This window comes from Danio rerio, chromosome 16 (genome assembly GCF_052040795.2).
Source record: "Danio rerio strain M-AB ecotype USA chromosome 16, GRCz13ab, whole genome shotgun sequence".
Taxonomy (NCBI): domain Eukaryota; kingdom Metazoa; phylum Chordata; class Actinopteri; order Cypriniformes; family Danionidae; genus Danio; species Danio rerio.
In genome coordinates this window covers 5,041,149-5,066,403 of record NC_141036.1, presented here as the reverse complement: position 1 = coordinate 5,066,403, position 25,255 = coordinate 5,041,149, and the positions used below count along the sequence as shown (strand labels likewise).

At 39.4% G+C, this 25,255-nt stretch overlaps 1 protein-coding gene across 8 annotated transcripts in view; it reads right to left on the bottom strand.

The window, feature by feature from the left end:
• Positions 1–3,264: 3,264 nt before the first annotated feature.
• ube3d (ubiquitin protein ligase E3D) overlaps positions 3,265–25,255 on the bottom strand; it is a 48,696-nt gene continuing 26,705 nt past the window's right edge. For 2 of the 8 annotated variants that reach the window (XM_087285744.1, XM_087285747.1), the window contains exons 10-11: positions 23,359–23,406; positions 3,865–6,716 (exon numbers count right to left, since the gene is read on the bottom strand). In XM_087285744.1, the coding sequence (XP_087141870.1) occupies positions 23,386–23,406 (21 nt within the window). In that variant the 3' untranslated portion in view covers positions 3,865–6,716; positions 23,359–23,385. 8 annotated transcript variants of the gene reach the window in all.

Here is a 25,255-nt window from a genome sequence, read left to right as displayed (position 1 = left end):
CTAACTCTACCCCTAAACCCAACCCTCACAGGAAACATTTTCCTTCGGCTTGTCTCTATTTCAGATATCGCCACAGCAGAATGAATCACCAACTATTCCAGCATATGTTTTATGCAGCAGATGCCCTTCCAGCCACAGCCCAGTACTGGAAAACACCCATACACATACACTACAGCCAATTTAGTTTATTCAGTTCACCTATAGCGCATGTGTTTGGACTGTGGGAAACTGGAGCACCTGAATGAAACCCACAAGAACATGGGGAGAATTGCCAACTGACCAAGCCGGGACTCGAATCAGAGACTTCCTTGCTGTGAGGCGGCAGTGCTAAACACTGAGCCACCATGCCGCCCTCACAGGAGACAATCTCATTCATTCATTCATTTTCTTGTCAGCTTAGTCCCTTTATTAATCTGGGGTCGCCACTGCGGAATGAACCGCCAACTTATCCAGCAAGTTTTTACGCAGCAGATGCCCTTCCAGCCGCAACCCATCTCTGGGAAACAGGAGACAATCTGCATTTTTTATTTTCAAAATGACTTCATTCTGTGTGATTTATGAGCTAGTCTCCTTATGGGGACCAAACAAATGTCCCCACAAGGTCAGATTTTCCTGGTATTGCTATAATTAATAAGTTCGCATTGCAATTTTTTTCTTTTCATGTTAAGGCGGCGCATGTTCTGAAAGTCACAGAAAGACAGAAGACTTCAATCTAATTTAATTCACCTTTATTTGTATAGCGCTTTTACAATGTAGATTGTGTTAAAGCAGCTTCACATAGAAGACTATAGTAAATTGAAAATGTTTTCAGTGTTTAAGTTTATATATAAACAAGATGCAAAAACCTGTGTGGAGCACATTCATGCATCATATCGTTATGCATTGTGTGTATGCTTTGCTAAAAGATCTTTAATCTAGTTTTGAACTGCAAGAGTGTGTCTGAGCCTTGGACAATATCAGGAAGGCTGCTCCAGAGTTTAGGAGCCATAAATGAGAAGGCTCGACCTCCTTTACTCGACTTTGCTGTTCTAGGTACTACTAGAAGCCCTGAGTTTTGAGATCTTAAAGAGCGAGTTGGATTGGGTATATGCCGAAGCATGCTAATAGGACTTTGAATTTGCTATTAACCTGGGTTAAGCACTTCCGCTCAACTGTATGTAATGCAAAAAACAGTGCATTTAAGGTCAGTTTTCTTTAAAAATCAGCGATCTCCACTGGCTGAGTGATATCCGATTTCAAGTGGGTCTCAGATTGTACAAGAAGCACAGCATTAAATTACATTCACCCCGCCATGTCTTTATAATATGAGCATTTATTTTACTCCAGTATATTCAATGGAGCTTCTGCGCTAGCCTGCCAATTCTGATGGGCGCATGCAAGTAAACGGCTTTTTGTCTCGTTTTACGCTTGAACAACTAAATGAATGCCAAAGTCTGTTTAACTGAATGTATTTTAATGACATTACAACATCCATGCTGTAAAAGGAACTGTATAAAATCGAAAAAATTCACAATAACAGGTCACCGGAAGTTTATCAGTATGGGAAACGCACTAGCTCGGCATATACCCTATTGTAGCGAGACAGAAGGTTGGTTAGATAAACAGGAGCTAGATTACTTAAAGCTTTATAGGTAAGAAGCAACATTTTAAAATCAACACGAAACGTAACAGGCAGCCAGTGTAAAGGCCTTTGCACACCAAGACGTTTTTTTGCTCGCATTTTCCATCGACGTTTAACGCCTCATGACTAAATAAAGGGCGTCAATGTGATCGTGCAACACCAACGCAAAAAATGCCAGGCGTAAAAGCGTCATTTTTAAAAAAAAACGCCTCATGCTCATTTTTTCTCCACCAATCAGGTTGGCGCTTTTGTTCACGTGCACTGAGCTGCTGACGTTACAGTAAACAGCACTTGGAGGCGCTCAAGCGAAAAACTGTCAATGTGAGCGCACATTGAAGAAGATGCCAGAGATGATATGAACGTGGAGCTGCTTATTGCTCTGGTGAACAATAATAATTTCTTCATCGCTAGAGCTGGAGCTGCTGCTTGATCCATCCATAACAACAAGCATAACAACTTTCTGTCTTCTTCTGTGTTACAAGCGGGTGTCAGGAGCTTAAAGTTGTGTAGTGCCATCTAAAGTCAAGGAGTGATTTTGCGTGCTCTTTTGCTCGACGCCAGTGAAAATCGATTGGGTTTGAACCCGGAAAAAAGTCTTGAAAATGTTGAGGATAAACACAAATGAAAAGCGTCCTGGTGTGTATGAGGCTTTAGGAAGATACAATTGGAGTGATATGATCACATTATCAAGACCTGGTAAGAACTCTGGCAGTTGCATTTTGTTCTAGCTGAAGCTTAATAGAGGATGCTGGGCAGCCAGCGAACAGAGCATTGCGGTAATCCAGCCTAGAAGTCATAAAAGCATGCACTATCTTTTCTGCATCTGAGATGGACAGCTTACTTCGTAACTTAGCAATATTTCTCAGATGAAAGACTGCAGTTTTTGTGACATGGGATAAATAATTTTCAAAAGTTAAATTGCTGTCTAATATGACATCCAGATATTTTATAGTAGAGCAATGAAAAGCCATTGGTTAAATTAAACTAAAGCCATTGGTCGAATTAAACAAACACTTCTAAGAAAACACTCCAAACATTCATTATTAATGTGCAATTCTACACAGTACCCTTTTATAAAGATGAAAAACATTAATAAGAACATATAGAAAACTGATCATCTATGGATTTTTTATAGTGTAGTGTGCACACTTGTCACAGAAAACATCTACTTCTTCATACATTTCCTGTGCCGTGTAAATAAAAAACCAACAACAGCAGCCAGGCTTTCTTTCAAGTTCTCTGTTGTCATGTTGTCATCAATTAGTGCTCTTTAGTGTGGGAATGTGTTCAGGATCAGTCAGGGGAGAAGAATGGTTATAATTGACTATAATTAAATATATCTAGTCTGTTATTAGTAGGGTATGAGCACCAACCGGAGATGACAAGCAGATCTTTATGCGCACTCAAACTTGGGTGTAATTTTGGCCGGCCATGGGGTAATATTTCAGGTGTTTGATGTCAATGTTTCAATAAAGGCTCTTTTAAAATGAATGACTTGAGCTTAGTCTCTATTTTAGTCACCACAGCGGAATGAACTGCCACCTATTCTAGCATATAATTTGAAAAGTGGATGCCCTTTCCAGCTGCAACCCTAAACACCGATACACTCTCACATTCACACACACTCGGCCAATTTAGTTTAGTTCACCTATAGCGCATGTCTTTGGACTGTGGGGGACACCGGAGCATCCGGAGGAAACCCACGCCAACATGGGGAGAACATGCAAACTCCACACAGAAATGCCAACTGACCCTGCAGAGACTCGAACCAGTGACCTTCTTGCTGTGAGGCAACTAACCACTGAGCGACCGTCCCACCCCTGCATCATCTTAAAGTGTGTAAATCTGACTGCTTATGATTGCATTGCAGGGCACATTACCTGCAAACAGTGTTAATTGTGTGCCTGTTCATAATCAATAACTACCGAGCGTAATGTTTTCCTGAAGAACAAATGAGTTTGGCTCAAGAAGAAAAGAGTGCCAGTGGAGCGTCCCGACACACGTTATTAGGCATCTGATAATGAGATGTGCATCAGTGGTCCATGAGAGAGAGAGAGAGTAATGATCACAGACGCTGTCTCACACACTCTTCTATTACCTACACTTATTAATGCAGATACAGTTGAAGTCAGAATTATTGGCCCTCCTGTGAATTTCCTTTTTTAAATATTTCCCAAATGATGTTTAACAGAGCAAGGAATTTTTCACAGTATTTCCTGTAATATTTTTTCTTTTGGAAAAAGTTTTGTTTCATTTCGGCTGGAATAAAAGCAGTTTTTAATTCTTTTAAATCTATATTATGCATTAAATAAGGTCATATTTTGGTTTTGATGGTCTCCTCTTTATGATATGCATGCAGCATAAAAAAAACACTTTCATTAGCCCCTTTCACACAGTGATACCGGTAAATATCTGGAAAATTTCCGAAACGACTTTACCGGTATATTCAAAAAAGCGCTGTTCACACAGGCGAGGACGTTACGGAAATTTTCTAGAAAAGAGCATTCACACATCCATTACAAAATACCGGTAAATTCTGACATCATTCACCACAAATGAGCTTTAAACGGCTGCGCTTGTATTTGTAAACATTTGACTAAATTACAAACTCTGTGGATGATCAATATTGTGAACAACTTTCGCAGGATCACTTTCGCATGTCGAGATGTTCATAATATGTGCGTGTGCAGGCGCTCACAGGCTGTTTCACAGGCACACGCAAAGCTTGAAGGTAAACAATCTGATAACAAAAATGATAACAAAATGCTTATCATAAGCATCTCATCGATGATTATTTACACAGTTGGCATTAAGAAGAACATATAAACGTGATCTGACTAACTTCTAGCAGCTAAATGTGTCTGGAAAAATATTCAAAGGCTTTTATCCTCACAAACCGCGCGGACGTAAATGCGTCTGACTGTTGTGATTGGCTAAAGCAGACGTCTCACGTCAGCACGTTCTAGACGTTCACGCGCTTATTACGGGAATCTTCCTTCTGCATTCACACAGCGCAGCATTCCGGCAAATTGCCGGTAATGTTACAACTTCTCTTTCCGGAAAATAGCCAGAACGAATTTACCGGTATTTTCAAAAAGGACCTGTTCACACATACAACCTTTCCGGAAAATTGCCGGCAATTTTCCGGAAAGGTCTGTATGTGTGAAAGGGGCTATTGTCATATAATATTCATTTAGTTTCACATAATTAACCCAGCGACTCCTATATGATTCGTTCAGCGATTCATTTGTTCCAAACCCCTCCTTAGCGCGACGCTAATCTGTGCTTATTGGTCCGTTGACCCAGTCTGTTGCGATTGGTCGACTGCGTTCAGCGCCAGACGGAGAGAAACGGCCACCACGGCTTATCAACAATGTGGTAGTCAGAGTGCAGAGTGTATGTGTGAGCCCAATGCAGGAGTGCATTAAAGCAGTGCAGTTAAACACCAGCATATTGATCTGTTCTTAACCATAAATAAAACCAACGACACACATTCAGTATTAATCCACACAGCGGCAAAAGCTGAACTATATTAAAAACTTGACCGCTGCACGTGTAAAGGAACAGCTGACGGTGGCCATAGCAATGACAAACGGCAGAGGACTATGAGCTTACAAACACATTTATATCCGTAAACAAAGTGACACGCATCAGAATTTCAATGTGGTTTTACACACAATATGAGAATATATTGTTAACCCGATACAGTACAAGCCGCATGGGCTGATTACAAGTAACAAAACAATTAAATACATAATTTGCAAGCTAGAGAAAACAAGAAGGCAACTATTCTAATCACACTTAAGTTATGCACATGCCCTTTTTTCTCTTGGATATAAAGTGACCCCTGGTTTTTAATTCCTGACCATTAACCAGTCCACCAACCTGTATCTTAACCCCACCCCACTCTTCAATTCGCGATCGTCTTAAGAGTTGTGGTTGCTACAAAATAAAAAAAGAGCTGCTCCTAAATTCAGTCCCTATTTGAGTAAACAATGACAGAATTGTCGTTTTCGGTCCTCCAAGATGCTCTGGAAGTAAATTCCCATTCCTCATCGATCTAATGCCCAATTCAAATGGTGAACTCCAAAATGTTTCCCAGTGTAATCTTGTTAGTCTGCTTTTAAGCGGGAGCGACGCTGACACTGAAGCATGTGGATTGTAATGGAGTGTGTGCTGCGCGCCTCAGCCGGGGCTTCACTAATAATGACTTCTAGCAGAACAAATCAACAGACCTTCTCAGACATTACTTCGCACTTGCTCAACATCATGATGCACAGAGAAAATGGATATCGTCTGATTTGTGTGCGATTTCTTTGAGAAGTTATTTGGAAAAGAATGTAAATCATATGGGCGAAGCAGTGGCGCAGTAGGTAGTGCTGTTGCCTCACAGCAAGGTCGCTGGTTTGATCCTCGGCTCAGTTGGCGTTTCTGTGTGGAGTTTGCATGTTCTCCGTGAGTTTGCGTGGGTTTCCTCCGGGTGCTCCGGTTTCCCATACAGTGCAAAGACATGCGGTACAGTTGAATTGGGCTAAATTGTCCGTAGTGTATGAGTGTGTGTGTGAATTTGTGTTTGTGGATGTTTCCCAGAGATGGGTTGCAGCTGGAAGGGCATCTGCTGCATTAAAACATGCTGGATACGTTGGCGGTTCAATCCGCTGTGGCGACCCCGGATTAATAAAGGGACTAAGCCGACAAGAAAATTAATGAATGAATGTAAATCATATGGTTTACTGTTTTACTGACAATTTTACTAAATAAATAAATAAATAAATTGGTGATAAACTCTAAGGCAGTGCTAAAAAGTGCTTAATCAAATTTTTATTCAGATAATTTTGTCAATTCACAGTAAAACTGTTTCATTTTGTAGTTACTATGGTTTTACATCAAATACCATAGTAAATATGTAGTTCAATTTGTGAATAATATGGATTTTTTGAAAAAAAAAAAAAACTTAGTTTGATTATTATTTTTTTAGTATGATAATGATCAAAATCATATTTGGAGAAAGAAAACAGCTGATGAAACTCTGACAGTCATGAAATGGCCTCCACAGGGTCCAGACCTAAATATTATTGAGGCTGTGTGAGATCACCTGGACAGAAAGAGAAAGATATGACACTCTAAACCTAAAGATGAACTCATTATTTCAGAAAATGTCAACAGTATCTGGGGGCTGAGAATGCATCACTCAGCGATGCAATGTCAGACACAATAAATTCAAATGGAGCGGGTGACATCACTGTGAGGGGAAGGGTTAGGTAAGCCCATTAAAAAGCATTGGATGTAGCTCAGATTGCACTGCACCAGGTCTGCATCCAGACCCCTCTCGAAAATGTCGGGACAATTAGATCAAAACATTTCCAAGTGCCAAGGGAAGCCATATTAAACATAGACTCTTGTTTAAAGAGGAAATGTTGTGCTGCTGTTGTTGTTTTTGTACATATTTCCTATGATTACTGATTGATTATATATAATGCAAAAGTTTTAGGATCAACAAAGCTGGTATAGTGCTTAAGACTTTCGTACAGTACAGTTTCAGATTTTCAAATAGTTACCCAACCTAACCAACCATACATCAATGACAAATGAATTTATTTCGCTTTCAGTAGTATGAAACAATTGACCCTTATGTCTGTTTTTGTGGTGCGGGGTCACAAATCTAGCTGTATTAATGTAATTAGCTATACATGAGGTCAGAGAGGATGGCAGGGAGGTTAAGTGTTTCTGTGGGCCAGTGTAATGTGTGCTAACCGAGACAGCCCACCTGAAGCTTTGCTCTAATTAAACAGTACATGTGTTGTCCAGTAACGCGAAATGTAATATTGCTCAAGTGCTGTGAAACCCGAGTGTGCGGGATAGATAGCAGATGTTTGGCGCTCAGCTGTAACTCTTACCTTCATCACGCCGCTGATGGAGCCAATTAGTGTTCTCTGGTTACGCTGTTTTCATAGGAGCTTATGGATACATACACTGAGTGACCTGACCTTTTGCACTCAAATAGCCTACATGGGCTCAACATTTATTATTATTACACAGCTGAGTGGAATACTTGATTCTGATTGGTCAGTCGTGACATTCCAAGGTATGTTATTCCGAGAAAACAACCGCTGAATAACGCAGCTTCATCCGTTATGTTATATACATATCCGTATATGTTCACATACATATTTTGTCTCCCAAGCTGCTGCTTTGCGCCATCTTGTGATTGAATAATGTGTAGGATAGTGCATGTTCTACACCAGTGGTCCCCAACCCCCGGGCCAGTACCAGTCCATGGATCAATTGGTTCTGGGCTTCATAAGAAATCATTATTATTTCCGTTTTATTTATTTATTTATTTTATCTGAGTCTGAATTTAGAAAAATTACTGTTTTCTCTCGGTCACTCAAGCACTAAAGTTTAACCCACAAGCAGCAAAATGAGTAAAGGCTGATTTATACTTCTGCGTTAAACGCCGGTGTATGCTACGGCGCTGACGCATAGCCATTCGCCGTGGCCGTCGCTGTCACTGATGTGCACCTCTCAAAAATTGTAACTACACGTTGCAACGACACGTAGCGTAAGCTCTGTGATTGGTCGGCTTGGTAGCGCTGACGAGTCTGGGCGGGACCGGGAGCCGCGCGAATGGCGCGAGCGATTGTTTACAAGTGTGGAGTCCCGTAAAGGAGCTCCGGATGAAAAGTTTTGTTTTGTGTTTACCTCATAGTTAAAGTTGTTGCACGTCCGCCGGTTCCTGCCTCAAAATGTGCGAGTTTGAGCCACTTGTACATCCCGAAAGTGTTCAGAAAAAGCAAAAAAGCAGCGAAGAAACTCGACACAGAGGAACATTTACACCTCACTGCCAACTAGCGTTTCGGAAGTGTTAATGCAGACCGACAGAGACAGCGCGCAGAAGTATAAATGCACAGCCACGCGCATTGCATGCGCCGTGGGTTACGCCGGTCACCTGACGCAGAAGTATAAATCAGGCTTAAGAAACAGACGACTTTGTAAAGTTTCTTTGCGAAGGGGAAAAGGCCCAGTGAAGGATCCACGAACTGCCAAGGAATGGATCTGCAACCAATTTGTCGACAAATCAGGTGAATCCAGCATGTCTGTGCAAGATGATCAACTGCTGGAGATCCCAAATGACTTCCGTTCACGTATCACATCTTTTCCGCGCGCAAGTTCATTGTTCCAGTGGAAGTGCGCAGCTTACGCATGCATATTGTAAGCAATATTCCAGTCGCACCCAGTTGAGAACCTCAATTTTGCTTACTGCAGAGCCACTTGGGTGGAGCTCACTTTCAATGGGGAGGAGCTTGAGCTCCAGCTCCTTCTTATCCCGTCTCTAACCCCAACCCCCAGTGACAACACTTGTAGAAGTGCAGCAAGTAGGAGCTGGAGCTCAGGCTCGACATTGCTGTAGTCCAGCTCTGCCCGTGTGGCTCTGCAGTGAGTACCACATGCAATTTTTCAAAATGCCACGAGTCATGTGACAAGAACCGACCAATCAGCTTCATACTTTTTAAGGAATATATATATCTCGTTGTACTAATTATCTCAGACAAACAGAGGACCCAAACACTGCAATGCTTTTCTGATTTTCTCCATTAATAAAACTTGTATCAGAGCTGCAGCAATGTTCTGTCAGCTCGTCATCCTCTGACATATTGACTGAGGAACTCCCCTACACCCACCCCATCATGCCGTGCTTTAATGTAACGGTTTTTGACTGTTTGGCATCTTGTGGCACTCTACTCCATCAGCAGGTTTTGTTTCTGTCAGCTCAGTGTTTAATTAAAGAATTAATAAACTATTACAGCTCAGCTCAGTGTCAAATTTTTATGTTTTAATAATCGGGATAAAGTACATCCAGACTGTTCTTTTCAGCGAAACACAGCGCTTCTGTCTTATACAACAGTGCTCTGCTTTGTGTCGGGCTTTACTAACAGCCTCCTGTACTTATAACAATTATTCGACCAGAAATCCAAAAAAAAAAAAAAACAATAAAAGCACAATAAAATTAGTCCATACAACTTTTGCACCCTTTATGTTAATGAAGAATAGACTCAAATGGAATCCATTATTTACTAATAGTTCAATCAAATGACTTTAGCAACTACATTCAGAGTACAACTGAGCCTAAAGCCATCAGGTTTGATTTTAGCTTAGTTTTTCTCCAAGCACTAAGAGAATGGAACTGTTCTTTAGCCCGATGCTTTAAGATCAATTAGTCTATACCTTTAAGACTTTAATTGTTTTAAACATGGCCTATCTTCCCTGTTCATTCTTCTCCACAATCCTCCATTGTGCCATTTTGATCTTCACCTTCAATTGTTCAGTGTGTGAAATGGTTTCTACATTCAAAGAGTGAAGGACAAAAAAACGTTCACTTGGAAAAGTCTAACTGAGGCAGAAACAGAGACTGGAAGAGTTTCAGAAGCAACAGTGACCCTGCTGAAAAAAACAGCCTAAACCAGCCTAGGCTGGTTGGCTTGTTTAAGTTGGTCGATCAACCTGGTTTTAGAGGGGTTTTGGCCTTTTCTTAGGTGGTCAGGCTGGAAAATGAGCCGCTAAAACCAGCTTAGGCTGATCAGGATCAAATATTTAATATGAAAAAAGTAGGCAGTTTGCTGCCAAAGCGACTCCTCACATTTTTATTTACTTTAACATAGTATTAGGGTAAAAACCTGAATAAAACAGAAAAAAAGAGAAGATAACCAACATAGTTACGTTGATTACTTCAGACTTTAGAAAATATTAATAAAAAGGAATAATATTGCGGTCATATAACATTGGTTGTGACAACAGCATTTGTATAAAATATGTGGTCGAAACCATTATAAACAACTATTTTTTATTAATTATAATATTTTTTAGGTTGTGCATTATTATTGCAGTTATTATACATGATATAATAATACTGTAATAATGATTATCAGGGCTTGACATTAACATCCACCAACGTGCCAAATGCGGGTAGATTTCAGAGGACAAGACTACTAGCCACTTTGGCTGTTTAAAAAAATTATTTTCTCGGATAATAATTCTTTAAAGCTGAGTTCGACAATAAGGATGGTCCAACATGCATGCAAAGGCGATCTTAGAATTGAGAACCAACACGACAGACAAAAATTATCGCGTTTGCGTGAGCAATAGAAAGCAGGTGAATACCGAATGAGAGGACAGTCACTCGTGCTAACAGCTGAGGCGATGCGCGCGACTGTTTAAAACATGCGCGTGCTCCCGTTTCCTTGCGTGAAGCGAGTGTCTAGAAACAGAACATGTTGTGATTGTTACTCTTTCAAATAGACCAGACAAAATGTGCTGAACATGCACCCACAGTCCTGCTGCTTTCAAGAGTTCCAGATTTGTCTTTTCATATGCAGCACCTGTTGCTGAACCGTGTGTGATCATCCTTTCATTATGTTTATTACCTGCTTTGTCTTGGTAAATTTTTCCAATTACATTGCTTTAATCGGAAGTAACTCCCAAATAAATAGATTGTATAAATAAATAGTATAGAATACAGCTATATTTAGCTTGTTTTCACACATTTAAAAATTGTGGCTAAGGAATAATTAATTGTTTATGTTTGGTGTGGTCAGAAATAAATGAGGTAAATCCTTCATTTTGAGCTCTGAAAATTGTGTGAAATAAAAACTGTGAAACCCTGACCCATTTGCTCACGATTATTGAACAAGCTGTGAAATTGTGAAAAAGTGAAATTAATGAGGAGACACGTGGGGATAACACAAAATCTAAAGCAAGTAATTTTAGCACGTCAAAGCTACATTTATGAGTAGAAAATACAAATTCCCAACAATAAAATTGTGGCAAGTGAAAATGGCAAGTGTCTAGTAATGTTTAAAAAAACTACTAGCTACACTGGCTGGTGATCAAAGAAGTTAATGTCAAGCCCTGATAATTATTAAAGAGCCCATATTATACATGAAATAGGGTCATATCTTGGTTTTAAGGGTCTCCAACAACAGTCTAATATGCATGCAAGGTCAAAAAACACTTTCATGGTCTTATAATCTGCATTTATTTTTACCTAATTATCCCAGCGACTCCAGTATGAATCGTCCAGTGATTCATTTGTTCACAAACCCCTCCTTAGCGCGAAGCTAATCTGCGCTGATTGGACCGATGACAGTCTGTTGCGATTGGTCGACTGCCTTCAGTGAGAGAGTGAAATGCCCAACAGCTAATCAGCAATATAAAAGTAATCACAGTTCATACACGCTCGATAGTGTAGGCGTGGATTTTAGCTCGCTGAGGTTTCATCTTTGGGTAGAGACTCAATAATATCCATGTGCAGTGTAACTTCAATCTATTGGCATGTTTGTGTGCGTGTGTTTGTGGGTGTGTGTGTGTGTGTCTGGGTTTCTGTGTCAGAGGGCGGGGCCGCAGGTTTTAAATCTCCCGGGTTTGCGCGTGCACATGAATAACTTGGTTTCGTTTGTACGTCATGGCGAAACACCTAATGAATCGGTATCAAGGCGACTCGTTTGAAGCACTATGAGTCGACTCTTTTATAGATGAATCAACAGTTTTAAACACTGTACACTTACAGATTTAAGCCTTAGCTGGATATTTCACTTCACTTAGAGCTGTGTTACACACTACATGGAAGGGCATTTTCAAAAACCCATAATATGGGCTCTTTATTAACTACAAAGAACATTCTGTAAAAACTAATAATATATTTAAAATCTTTTCTGTGTCAGATAAAAAAAGTAAAATTATTAATAAAAAAAAATCAGAAAAATAAAAGCATTAGTTTGAAAAGCAGAGCCCCTCAGTAAACATGTGGAAAATCGTGACAATAATGAAGCACAACATTTTCAGAGAGTCATTCAGAACTTGCTCACATACATGCACAAATGCAGACGGAGAGGAGAATAAAGCAGCCCACGGCCACATCTGATCTGATTTCATGCAGAGCTCTTGCGAAATAACCCAATGAGTGAGATTTCACTGCTGTGTCCTCAGGCTCAGTGCTCAACACACAAAACACGCTTTATTTCCCCGACAAGACCACGAGGGATAATTCAGAACAAACTCATTTTTCGGAAAATAATAAAATCACAAATAGTTGCTCGTGTAACTTATTCAGACCCTTAAAACAATTCTATCATTTACTGGATTACAGATCTGCAAGTCAAAAGTGTGAGATGTTCACGTTTCAAAGCACAGGAACACGAATGTTATTTTAATTCATCACATGGCTGTCTGGAATACTGGACTCGGATTGGTTAGTCATAAAATTCCAAGATATGTTATTTAGTGATGACAACCGCTGATAGTTGTAACACAAGATACTTCATCCAAGTGCTTCCAATCATATTGACCATCAGTGAATATGCCAATTTGGCGCCATCTTGTGGCTGAATAATATGTAGGTTAGTGTATGCTACCTCCATCTGTTTAATTTCAGTCACTTTTGCTTTAATTGAAGAATTAATAAACTAAGATGGTTCATTACAGTTTTTTATGTCTAATTTTTACTTTTTGTGGCAAGTATACATGTAATAGGCAGGATAATTTACCATTTTGTGATATCAACTTTAAATTCGGAATATAATTTGTTTAAGTCATTTAGCTTTGATTTTCTGTAAATTTTAGGCTAAAATATGTTTTGTAAAATACCTGTGTAATAGGCGAAATACTGCACATCATTTTTGTTAGCTTTTATTTTAGCTTTGATATTTAGCTTTGATTTTCTGTCAATCTTACGCCTGTTTCACACCGCAAGCGTCAGCGGCGCGTGAGCAGCGCGTGTGTTTTCAGCGTCCATGTTAACAGATTACAGCTTTCATACCGCACGCAGCAGCAGCGCGTCAGATTGAGGCGTGAGCATCGCCAAAGCAGCAGTGCATCGATAGTTTCAGCGCTGGGTCTATTTTTGACGCGCTGCTCACACTCAGTTAAAGTGACAGTGCATTGATAATGACCAAAACACATTGAATGACAGTAAAAAGTAGCAATTTCATCCAATAAATGCGTTAATAATGTCAAATGGTTTATATATAGTCATTCAAATTAACTTAAAACGATTAAAAACGGCAACAAACATTTATTTCGGCCCGAACTACAAAACCAAATGTAAAACTATTTTACTATCAGTTTTGCTTAAGTTGCACACTAGTGTTGTAGGAGAGGGGAAATAGAATATTTATGGGATTTGTAGTCCATAGCGCAGTGTATTGTGGGTAGTGTAGTTCGACTCGCATGCTGGATGATGTGAGCTCGCTGTGTTCTGTGCAGCTGAGCAGAGGAAGAAAGTTTTAATCGGCTTTGTTTTGTTCACTCGAGTTATTCCTACCGGGGGCTGTTTGCACTGTGAATCTGACAACACGAAAATAAGTTAAAGAAAGGCATGCATTGGTTACTTTTGTCCGTCTCATCCTCTACACGAGCATGAATTAACGAGCTGTTATTCTGCCGCTGGACATCACTGAAGCGGAGAAAGTAACACTAGTTTGATCATGTATAAATATCATTATAACTATATTGTATAAATATTATTATAACTAGGTCTACTGCAACCTGATATTTAAAAAAACAAATGACATGATATCACAGGCGATTGTCTTCTGACTGTAGACACTTTTCATATAAGTTATGCAGTACTATTTGATCTATAAAATTTTTAAAATAAATATTTGCAGGTTAAAGAAACAGCATAGGATGGGCCTTGGTGAAGATGAAAAGTTTAAAAAGTGTATTTGAATATAGAGAGACATGGGTAACTAGGTAAAAGACAGAGATAGGTTGATCTCTGCAGGAGCTGCCGAAGACCTGCGCGCTGCAGACGCAGCTACTGCTCGACATTCGCGCTGCGCACGCTCTGCTTACGCGCCGCTGACACTTGCGGTGTGAAACAGGCGTTAGGTTAAAACAGTGGTTCTCAAAGTGGGGGTCGGGACCCCCCGAGGGGTCGCGGGGCAATGAAGGGGGGTCGCCTGGTGATTTCCAAAAATCTATTTATTTTTATTAAACCATAAGAATTAACATTTTATCCATAACTATACTGAAAATAAAAATAGCCGTTTATAGTTACTATATACTATGTTACTATAGTAGCTTATAGTTACTAGTTCTATTGGATTGCGACCCCTGGGGTAATTACATTATATTAAAGGCAACAATAGCGTCAGATACATTTTGATTTTATAACATCAGGTTATACTTTCTGGCACATTTAAAGCACTGACACAAATTTAATTGGTGTGTCTGCGTCATTGCATGCATTTCTGTATTTATAATCACCTCAGAGGATATTGGGGGTCGCGAGTCACTGGCATTGTTATTTTGGGGGTCGCGGGCTGAAAAGTTTGGGAACCCCTGGGCTAAAAGATGTATTGTAAAATCAGAATCAGAAAAGAGTAAGGGGGAGTTATTTTAATTAAATTTCACAAGAACTTAAACAAAATAATGAATATAATTAATAATAAACACTGTGATATTCCATTTAAAATAAGAACTTTATATATTGATTTCAAGGTTGTGTGTTTGCTATTGAGTTGTGCTTTGCTGAAGAGTGCTGGATGGATCATGTGTGTGTTTTTTTTCTGCTGTACTGCTACGGGCAGGTGGCAGAAGCACTCGGCTGGTTAAATTGGGTTATTTATCTCGGCTGTGTGTTGGCAAATGGATTGCCTTCTGCTTTACCATCTATCTATCATCACGACTTCCCTCTGGAGGTCAAAACAGCATGTGGTTTTATTCCACTGACCCCTTGAGTTTCAAAGAGATCACAGTGTTTCTGCACATTTTTATTAGCCCTCCTGCAAAATGCAGATGTTCAAAACACGCATACATGTTGCTTATTACACACACAGGGATTCACACCAGCACAGAAATACACTCACCGGCCACTTTATTAGGTACACCTGTCCAGCTGCTCTTCAACGGAAGCCAATCACATGGGAGCAACTCAATGCATGTAGACATGGGTTGCGTCCGAAACCGCCTACTACTCAGTAGGTACTGCATTTGAATTTAAACGTACTACTCGGCCGTTAGAAAAGTACGTTCTATACAGTATGAATGGGAAAAGTATGAATGGAATTCTGACGTACTACATCCGCCATTTTGTCATGGTCACGTGACCAACCTGCGAAAGTTGCATCACTTCACTTCCATTCATGAATTCTCTCGCAGGGCATTATGGGATAGCGCAGCGTGCATGGGATGCGCACTTCAGAATCTCGCCGGAAGTAGTAAGTTATTCGGGTACTTCTCGCATACTGATTTTCGAATTCTGTGAATTCAGACATACTACTCGGCTCGCATACTGATTTTAGCGTACTATATAGTTTAGTTTAGTTTATTTATATAGCACATTTTTTACAACACAACGTTGCCCAAAGTGCTGAACACAATCAATACTAAACATGAAATCTACATCACATAAATAACAATTAAAACATAAGGCAAATCCCTCAACATTAAAAAGGCTCAAATACTAAGGAACAAAGATGGTGTTTCAAACGCTTTTTAAAAACAGGTAGAGTTGGAGCGTGTCTGATGTGGGGCGGAAGCCCGTTCCAGAGTTTTGGGGCGACAACAGCAAAAGCCCGATCCCCACTTCGCTTACACCGGGACCTTGGTACAGATAGAATAAATTATAGTATGGAAGTATGCGGTTTCGAACGCAGCCATAGTCAAGACAATCTGCTGCAGTTCAAACCGAGCATCAGAATGGGGAAGATAGGGGATTTAAGTAACTTTGAACGTGGCATGGTTGTTGGTGCCAGACAGGCTGGACTGAGAATTTCAGAATTTGCTGATCTACTGGGATTTTCTAAAATATAAATTTCAGGTCTTGGATAGGACAAAAACTCCTTTTAATATTTAAAATATTCCTTATATCATGTGCAGTTGCTTTTAAGAACACCGTTTAAATCAGCCCTAAATCAGCTTTTAGGCTTGATAGTCAGGCTTACTCCTGTTGGTGTCGTCAATCTGGCAACCTGCGTTTGCGTGTGTTTAGAACCAGGCGTGTAATACGTAGTTCAACCCCTGGGTGTTAAACATACATACTCAGACATCCCAAGTCTCCCGGAAGTTCTGGCAGTATCCAGCAAATGCATAGAGACTCCCGGATGCCTGCAAATGAATGATAGACGCGTCTCCCGCCCGGTCCTTAAATACGTTGCACACCCCTCTCCACTGCATCCATCTCAGCTCTTCAGGTACGTCGCACGCAGCTCACTCCCACCGCTCTACAGGTACGTCGTGCGTGCATACGCCCCTACTCAGATACATCGCTCGCTCACTTGCTCACTCACTCACTTACCCACCCACCCCCCCGCTCTTCAGGCACCCACTCTCCTGCAACCTCCCTCAAGTCAACTCTGTATCCCCCGGAAATGACTTTTACCAACTTGGGATGTCTGCATACTCCCACCTTTTATTGTCTCCTGAAAAGAAAGTCACCTTCAATGGCCTGAGGGTAAACAATATCACATTTCTGGGGAAAATATCCCTTTAAGACAGCGAATCTCTTCTCACTGCAGAGGTAAAATATAGAACTGATCGCTTTTAAACAGGAATTTACTAAGAACTAATTCTAGTTAAAGTGCAAAAGTGTAAAAAATTCCCTCATTCTGCTCTGCTTTTCTGTGTATCAACTTCATAGCTCATCATTTGATCTTTCTCTCTTGACAGCTCTTTGATTTTCCACAGATCCCCCGAAAGGCTTTTTACAAACAGATCATCAAAAACAAGCCAAAAAGTTCTGCAAAGCTGATTCGTGTTTAGATGCTGAAGCAATAAAGCGTGGAGTTCTCGCTGCGGCCGCTCGCGCTGCAGGTTTGCTTCATAATGAAATCTGTTGAAGAAAACCTCCTCAACTCGCTGTACAACACAGCTGGACGGAGCACCAGTGTTTCTGCCCGCAGGCCTGGCCTTTCTGTGGGCCATGCGGATGCCGCTGACAGCTCTAATGAGACACGAGAGACTCACATTCACAACCTGAACCTCCATCATCATTATGAGAGACGGATCTGAGGGAGGAACAGGAGTGAGTGATGATGGGACATTTATAAAGTGCAGCGTAAGAAGTCTAAGGGCCTACTCATACTATGCTAACTGAACCGTGCCCAGGCCTGATTCCCGGATCGTTTAAGAAGTGTGAGTGTGCTGGACCGGGCTCAGACATTCGTCACTTGGCCGGCCCTGGCCTGGTTGGAAGAGGTGGGCCTGAGCGCGGTTCACTTGGGCTTTAGCGCGGTATGTTTGTAGTGCGAGTACAAAATGCGTCAAAGCCCAAAACTGAAAGCGAGATGTGACTTTAAGGGGCTGTTTCATATGATTTATTAATCATTCTTACTGTTCAGTGAATGCAAACTGCTGTAGTTTATTAAATACGCAAACCCCTCACTGCACGACAGCTGCACCTTCAGCAGACCTCCTCATTCCTGCAGCACGAGGGCTTTATGATTGTTTATGAGCGCCAAAAGTGGCGGATCTGTTCGGCGAAATATCTGACTGCATGTCACCGCATCCCTAAAGACTGTTAGTCTAAATATTTGACTGCATGTCACTGCATAACAAACAACTGAAACGATATAACTAGAGAAATCTCCACTGTGCTGCTGAGCGAGAGCGCTCACTGAACAGCGCACATCGATGACTTAAGCGTGCCCAGGCCCGATTGTAGTGTGAGTGCAGGCCATCGGGGGGGGCAAGCGTGCTTTGGCCCGGTTCGAGGCAACTGTAACTAATGTGAGTACGGCCTAAGGACTCAATATAAGGTGCGACTCAATTTTTCTTTTTTGCTAATTTCAGCCCAGCGCAGGTATCATTTTTACATTTTGTGCCACATTGCTTAAATAAAAAATGCATTTGCACTTATTTGTGCGCCCATAGGTGTGCTGGTCTGAAACGGAGGTGGGTTAAGGTGCATTGTTGGCATGATGTTATTTTAAAGCAGCTTAAATAGCTAACTAAATGCTGGTCTAAAGTCAACGGCGCCATTTTTGTTCTTATTGATCGCTACAGACTAGTCATTGATCGCTACAGACTGACATTTCTCCAAGGGGAGAACTCAGATCAGACGTGTGCTTTTACAGCAGTTTGGTGGTCAACAAACACACTGGAATCTCAGCAAATACTTGCTTCATAGACATAATAAATGTATCCACATAAAGCTTGACATCTGTGCTTTTAAATGAACCAAGTGCACTTAAAAAACTAAAGTGTCTAGTTTTGAAATCTGTGTAATAAACAGGAGATACAGTCCATCCTGTCAAATGCACATCACATGACAGAAACCACTCAAACGCCCACAAACGTGTAAACAAAGAGTCGCTGTCATTTCTGGAGGAGATTCACCATCAAGACTTCAGAAGAGCAGCATGATCTGGCGATCATTATCCAGAGGATGATAATGTGTAATACGGCCATAAAAGAGGTTGGTGTCGTGATCTCGTTTCTTTTAAGTGTGCATGCACATTAGCTTGGACAACCTGAAAATATGCCGATTTTATTTGATTCAGACGTTTAGAAACAAAACTTATGAGACAGCTGTTGTTTAACCTTATTGGTGATTTAAAATATGTAATGTAATCGTAAGCTTGGCTAACAGTTTTGGAGAATTTGATGCTTCCCCATTCTAGCAGAATTCCCGAGCGGCGTTTCAACGAGTGAAATGACTTGCCTTAAAGGGACTTTGGTAATAGGCAGATCCAAAACATCCACACATGTTGCTTATTACTCTCACAGGGATGCACAGCATCACATAGATATCTTTAAATATAAAAAATTTAAATGCTAAAATAATATTAGTCGACATAAAAGGGACGCTTCACGCTGTGTTGGGGCCCCCAGAATTAGGGTTAGGAGGCCCAATCAATCCCAAATCCTTCCAACACAACCACAGTCGTCTACACTTTTTGTCTGCTAAAAATCCTGTCATCATTTACTTATCCTATATATACTCGTTTCAATCAATCCCCATACCGTCCAACACAACAACCCGCCCCCACCTCCCGCTCTACACTTTTGTCTGCAACATCAACCCCCGCTCTCTTCTGCGAAAAATCCTGTCACCATTTACTCAGCCTTATTATATGGGCCTATATACAGCCTACATACTATATATTCTGCTAATCTGTTGAACACAAAAGACGATATTGTGAAAAAACTTTAGAAACCTGTAACCATTAACTTCCATTGTTTTTGTTTTATCCCCAAGTCAATGGTTACAGGTTTGTCTACAAAATATCTTCAAAATATTCTTCAAAATATCTTCTTTAGAGTTCAACCGAAGAAAGAAACTCAAACAGGTTTGGGAAAAGCGAAGGATGAGTAAGGGATGACAGAATTTAAATTTTTGTCTGAACTATCCCTTTAAGATACTTTGAAACAATCTCTGCAGGAAAATAAGGAGCAATTAAAATAAATGATGTAAAAAAAATTAAATTAAATTAGATTAAATTAATGACTTTATTTTGATAAATGTGGTTGCTAAGGCATTCTGATTATGGTGCTGCTATGCAGATGTGAGATGGCGGTTTTAAAACAACAGTATGTAAAAACCCATTTCTGAGCATTACACACAAAGACGCTCGAAAGGAAAAGTGTGTTCCCACCTGTCATTAGATGCCGTCATCATGGTGTGTTATCAGGCACGGTGAGCTCAGAAAGCTGGATGAATACATTACTCAGTCAAGTCTGGAACACAGTGTTTCTGGACCACACACACTGCTGCAAAACTCATAAACTCGGAGACACAAAGTGAACCGACGTGCCTGTAATGCGTTTTAGAAGTGCATTATAATTATATTGCACGGGGTTTGCGAGGGTCTTGAGAAAGTCATATAATATAAAGTCTTAAAAAATGTCCTGTGAAAGTCGCATTTTGGACACTCTCACATATATTGAGGCAGCCTGAAGGACTGTAATGAAATACACTGTATTTTCCACCAAAGCAACCAAGAGTGCTGAAGAATACAGTAATTAATGTTTAAAGTAGCAGTGAGCTGGTTATAGAAATCAAAACAAAAGACCGTGCGTTCTGTGTCAGAAAGCAGAATATCTGACTTCAGCCAAAGACTCGAGAATTCACAAGACGTGTCACTCATTTAGTTTTGAATAGGGAAAAGTGTAACGTCAATATGACAAATGAAGCCCTGCACACTAGTACAGGAGCCAATCATTGATTGATATAGACTGACAGAGAAGCTTGTGCCAGACAGCTGTTTTTAAGGTGGTCAACAAACGCACTGGAATCTCATCACATACTTGCTTCACAGACATCAACCACGGCGAATGAAGCTCTGCACAAGACTTTTGGCCAGCGGAGAAATTAAAATGGTCATGCCCAACTGAGTCTGGTTCTCTCAAGGTTTTTTTTCTTCACTCCCATCAGGTGAAGTTTTTTTTCCCTCTCCGCTGTCGCCACTGCCTCGCATGGTTCAGGATTGGTAGAGCTACGCATCGATGAATTTGCTCTTCAGTGTTTGAACTCTCAGTAATGATTAAATCACACTGAACTGAGCTAAACTGAACTGAACTTAAACACTAAAACCTGAACCACACTGTTCCAGTTACTTTGACCATTTATGTGAAGCTGCTTTGACACAATCTACATTGTAAAAGCGCTATACAAATAAAGCTATAAAAAAATTTTAAAAAACATAACAAATATGTCCACATAAAGCTTGACATCTTTTAAATGAGCCAACTACTAGGGGTGTCAAAATTAATCGTTTCTTCGATGCACCGCGATGCAGACGCGGACAATTCGGTATCGGTTCAGTAATAATCATAACCGGTTATTACTAACATAATTTACCTCATATGCGCTCTGTCGCGAGGGAGACGATCGCGAGTATTTACAACGCTCTAACTACTTAATATTCATGAACTGTGCACAATTTCACTGTGTGTGTTTGAGAATGAAAAGTAACGTTAGCCTACTCCATTTCTCTCTCTCTCTCTCGCTCACTCGCTTTCGCTCTGTCTCTGTCTCTTTCTCACACACAATCAGTGGCCCATTTGACCTGCTGGCGTGGCTTTTCTTCTCCTCTCGACTGTTTTACAGCGTTACTTTTGGATACAGAAACGAGCGCGTGTCTGCAGAGTTTTCTCCACCGTGTTTATAATAGATCAGCTGTGAGATCGCCGCTGCCGTCTGCCGCTTATCATTCATCTGAAGAGCGCAGCGCGCAAGAGCCAATCGCAACCGTTTTTGTTGAGGGTGTAACCAATCAAAGAGGTGTAAGAGAACTAGACAAGGTTTAAAAATTGAGCTGGATATTTATATTTGTTTATATTATTTGCTAAATGATCATTTTTTTAAAAGTTACAGTTTATATATCTGACTGTTTGTATTAAATGACAAAATTGTATTACAAATAATAGCCTATATAAATATAAATATATTCATACATTTTAATACAAGAGCTGCTGCTGTGAAGAAAATATAAAGGCATCGTCAATGCACCGTGATGCACCGAAATATCGAATTGAACCGAATCGATGGCATGATAATCGTAACCGAACCAAACCGTGAGACTAGTGTAGGTTCACAGCTCTACCAACTACACTTGAAAAGTTTTTCGGTTTTGTAATCTGTATGAAACAAGCGTGAGGTACACTCCTTTCTGTCAAACGCACATCACATGACAGCAGCAACTACCCAAAACCCACACACTTGTAAACAAAGAGTCGCTGTCATTTCTGGAGGAGACTCGCCATCAAGACCAAGTTGTGGATTACTTCAGAAGAGCAGTGTTCTGATCTCATTCCTTTCAAGTGTGCATGCGCATTCAGGCAACCTGAAAAATGCAGATTTTGCTCGATTCGGACGTTTAGAAACTAAACTTATGAGACGGTTGTGGTTTTATTTTGCTGGTGATTTCTAATATGAAAGGTCATCATAAGCTTGGCTAACAGTTTTGGAGAATTGATGTTTCCCCATTCAAACAGAATGCCCGAGCAAACTGCCTGAGAGGAGTTTCAAAGATGCCGCAGAGTGAAATGACTTGCCTTAAAGGGACTTTGCCATGGCCAAAGAGAATAGAATCACCAAGAGGCGACACTCTAGTGTGATTTGGGACTGCCCTACATGGCGCAGTAGCCATTTTGAAATGAAACTCTAATAGAACAACAGCATATTAAAAGTCTGTAAAATAAACTGTTAAAAGTGCTGATGATAGTGATAGTAAGTGTTGTATTGTCGTCTTTCAGGTTGTATCTCAGCTTTAATGTGCTTTATAAATGAATAAATAAATAAAAAGCAAAGTAGCTGCTTGCAATAAGACTCAATGGAAGACAGAACACTTCCACTCCAAAGTGGCGGAATCCGGGGCTGCTGCTGGGCGCTGCTGTTGCAATGGAACGTTCCATTGAGTGGTGCCTCCTGGTCATTCTAAGCTTTCTGCCATGGCTTCCATGGCCATCCATCACCTAGCAACAGCTGTACACACAACAGCAGCTTGATGATGCAAGTGTACCAGGGTTCAGATGGAAAACAACTGAACTTGGGTTCGGACCAGGCAATCGAAACAAGTGTGAAATCACCCTGAACAGTCTTAAACTTACCTTCATAGAACCTGCAGAAACCCTGATTGCAGTAGAATTTGTATTTTTTTTATTAATATAAAGGCCACTTTTTTTTCTTTGACCATACAGATATTTGCAGACCATGTGAAAATAAACGAAAAGACTATAGAACAAAATACTTTTTATATAAAAATGTATTTAATGTGTTGGTTTCACATGTTTCATACCCAATAAGATGATGACATCATGTCACATCACATCCGCATGTAGGCCACCTGTAGAGAGGATGAATAGACAATGTTCAGAAAACCACAAAAGCTACAGTATAGTATAGTATGCATACAAAAATGTAGACCTGGGCTTATTTTCCCAGTGCATTGTTGGCAGTTTGCTATTTTTAAGCATCTAAAAAACTGAAGGCTGGTGTAAAGTAAGTGGCAAAGTTATGGTCTTCTTTTTATGTAAAAAGGTGATAGGTGGGTCCAAAACATACATGCATGTTGCTTATTACACACAGGGATGCACAGCAGCACATAAACATCTTTAAATATGAAAATTAAATAAACTAATACACTAATTAATTAACTAAATAAACTAATAAACTACACTTTTTATGTAAAAATGTATTTAATGTGTTGGTTTTACTATATGCAATAAGAGGATGACATCACGTCACATCCGCATGTAAGCTACAGTATAGTACAGTGTGCATAAAGCACAACAATGTAGCCCTGGGCTCATTTTGCCAATGAGCCTGTTTAACAAACATTTTGTAATGAGCGATACACATCTATGTGCACTGAGCAACGAGTTTACAAAAATGACTGTAGAGAAAATGACTGTATGATCTTCACTCAGGCCTCGAGTTCAGTGATGGATGATGTTAAACTCTCGCTCAAGGATTCTCCACAAGGTCTTTCAGTCGCTTTACTGCACCAGTAACTCACACACTACTCTAAACAGGCCGTCAAAGCAAAATTAATGGATTAAATAAATCGTGCCATAACCAGAAACCTACTTCACTATTGCAATACATTACTACTACTACTACTACTACTACTACTACTACTAATATTTATTAATAATAATAACATTTTATTCAGCATAGACATATTCTAATGATCAAACGTGATAGTAAAGACATTGGCAATACTTTAAAATAATGGTCTATTAGTTAATGTTAGTTACTAACATCAATGAACAATAAGTAATACACAAAGTGAATATAAAGTTAAATTTTTCATAAATAATACTGTATTAATTTTTATTATGCTGGAACAGTGTGATATGGCATTATCATTAAAAACCTTTAGTTTCATTGTCAAGTCATTTGAGTTATTAATTTGTATACTTTCTGCTAAAAAGCAAAAGCATTCTAAATTCTTTAATTACTCAGTCATTTTAATTAGGATGATACGTTAGCTAAATGCTACCTATGTAGACGCTATGATTTGGAACAGTATATAAGTCAGTATTATTATTACTCCAGTAAAACTATTATACGAATTGCCAAGAAAAATCAAAAACGTAAATTAAAAAAAAATATTACAGGGACTACTTTGTATTATAGGAACTACATCATAAAAATAATATCAATAGTAATAATAACATTAATAATAATAATAATAATAACATGAATAACAATAATAACAACAACAACATCAATAATAATATTATCAATAATAATATCAATAATAATTATCATAAAATCAATAAAAATTTTATCAATAATATTAATATCAATAATAATAATAATAATAATAATAATAATATAAATATCAATAATATAATAATATCTATAATAATAATAATAATAACAATATTAATAAAAATTGCAATATCAATAATAATAAATCAATAATAATACTAATAATAATATCAATAATAATAACAATATTGATAATAATTATAATAATATCAATTATAAAAATAACAAAAATGTTAATATTCATAATAATATAAATAATATTAATATCAATAATACTAATGATAATATCAATAATAATAATATCAATATTAATAATAATATAAATAATAATAATAATAATATTTTCCACATTATGACCATTGACTGCCACTATACGAATCGGCAAGAAAAATCTAATGTCTAAATGGAACTACTGT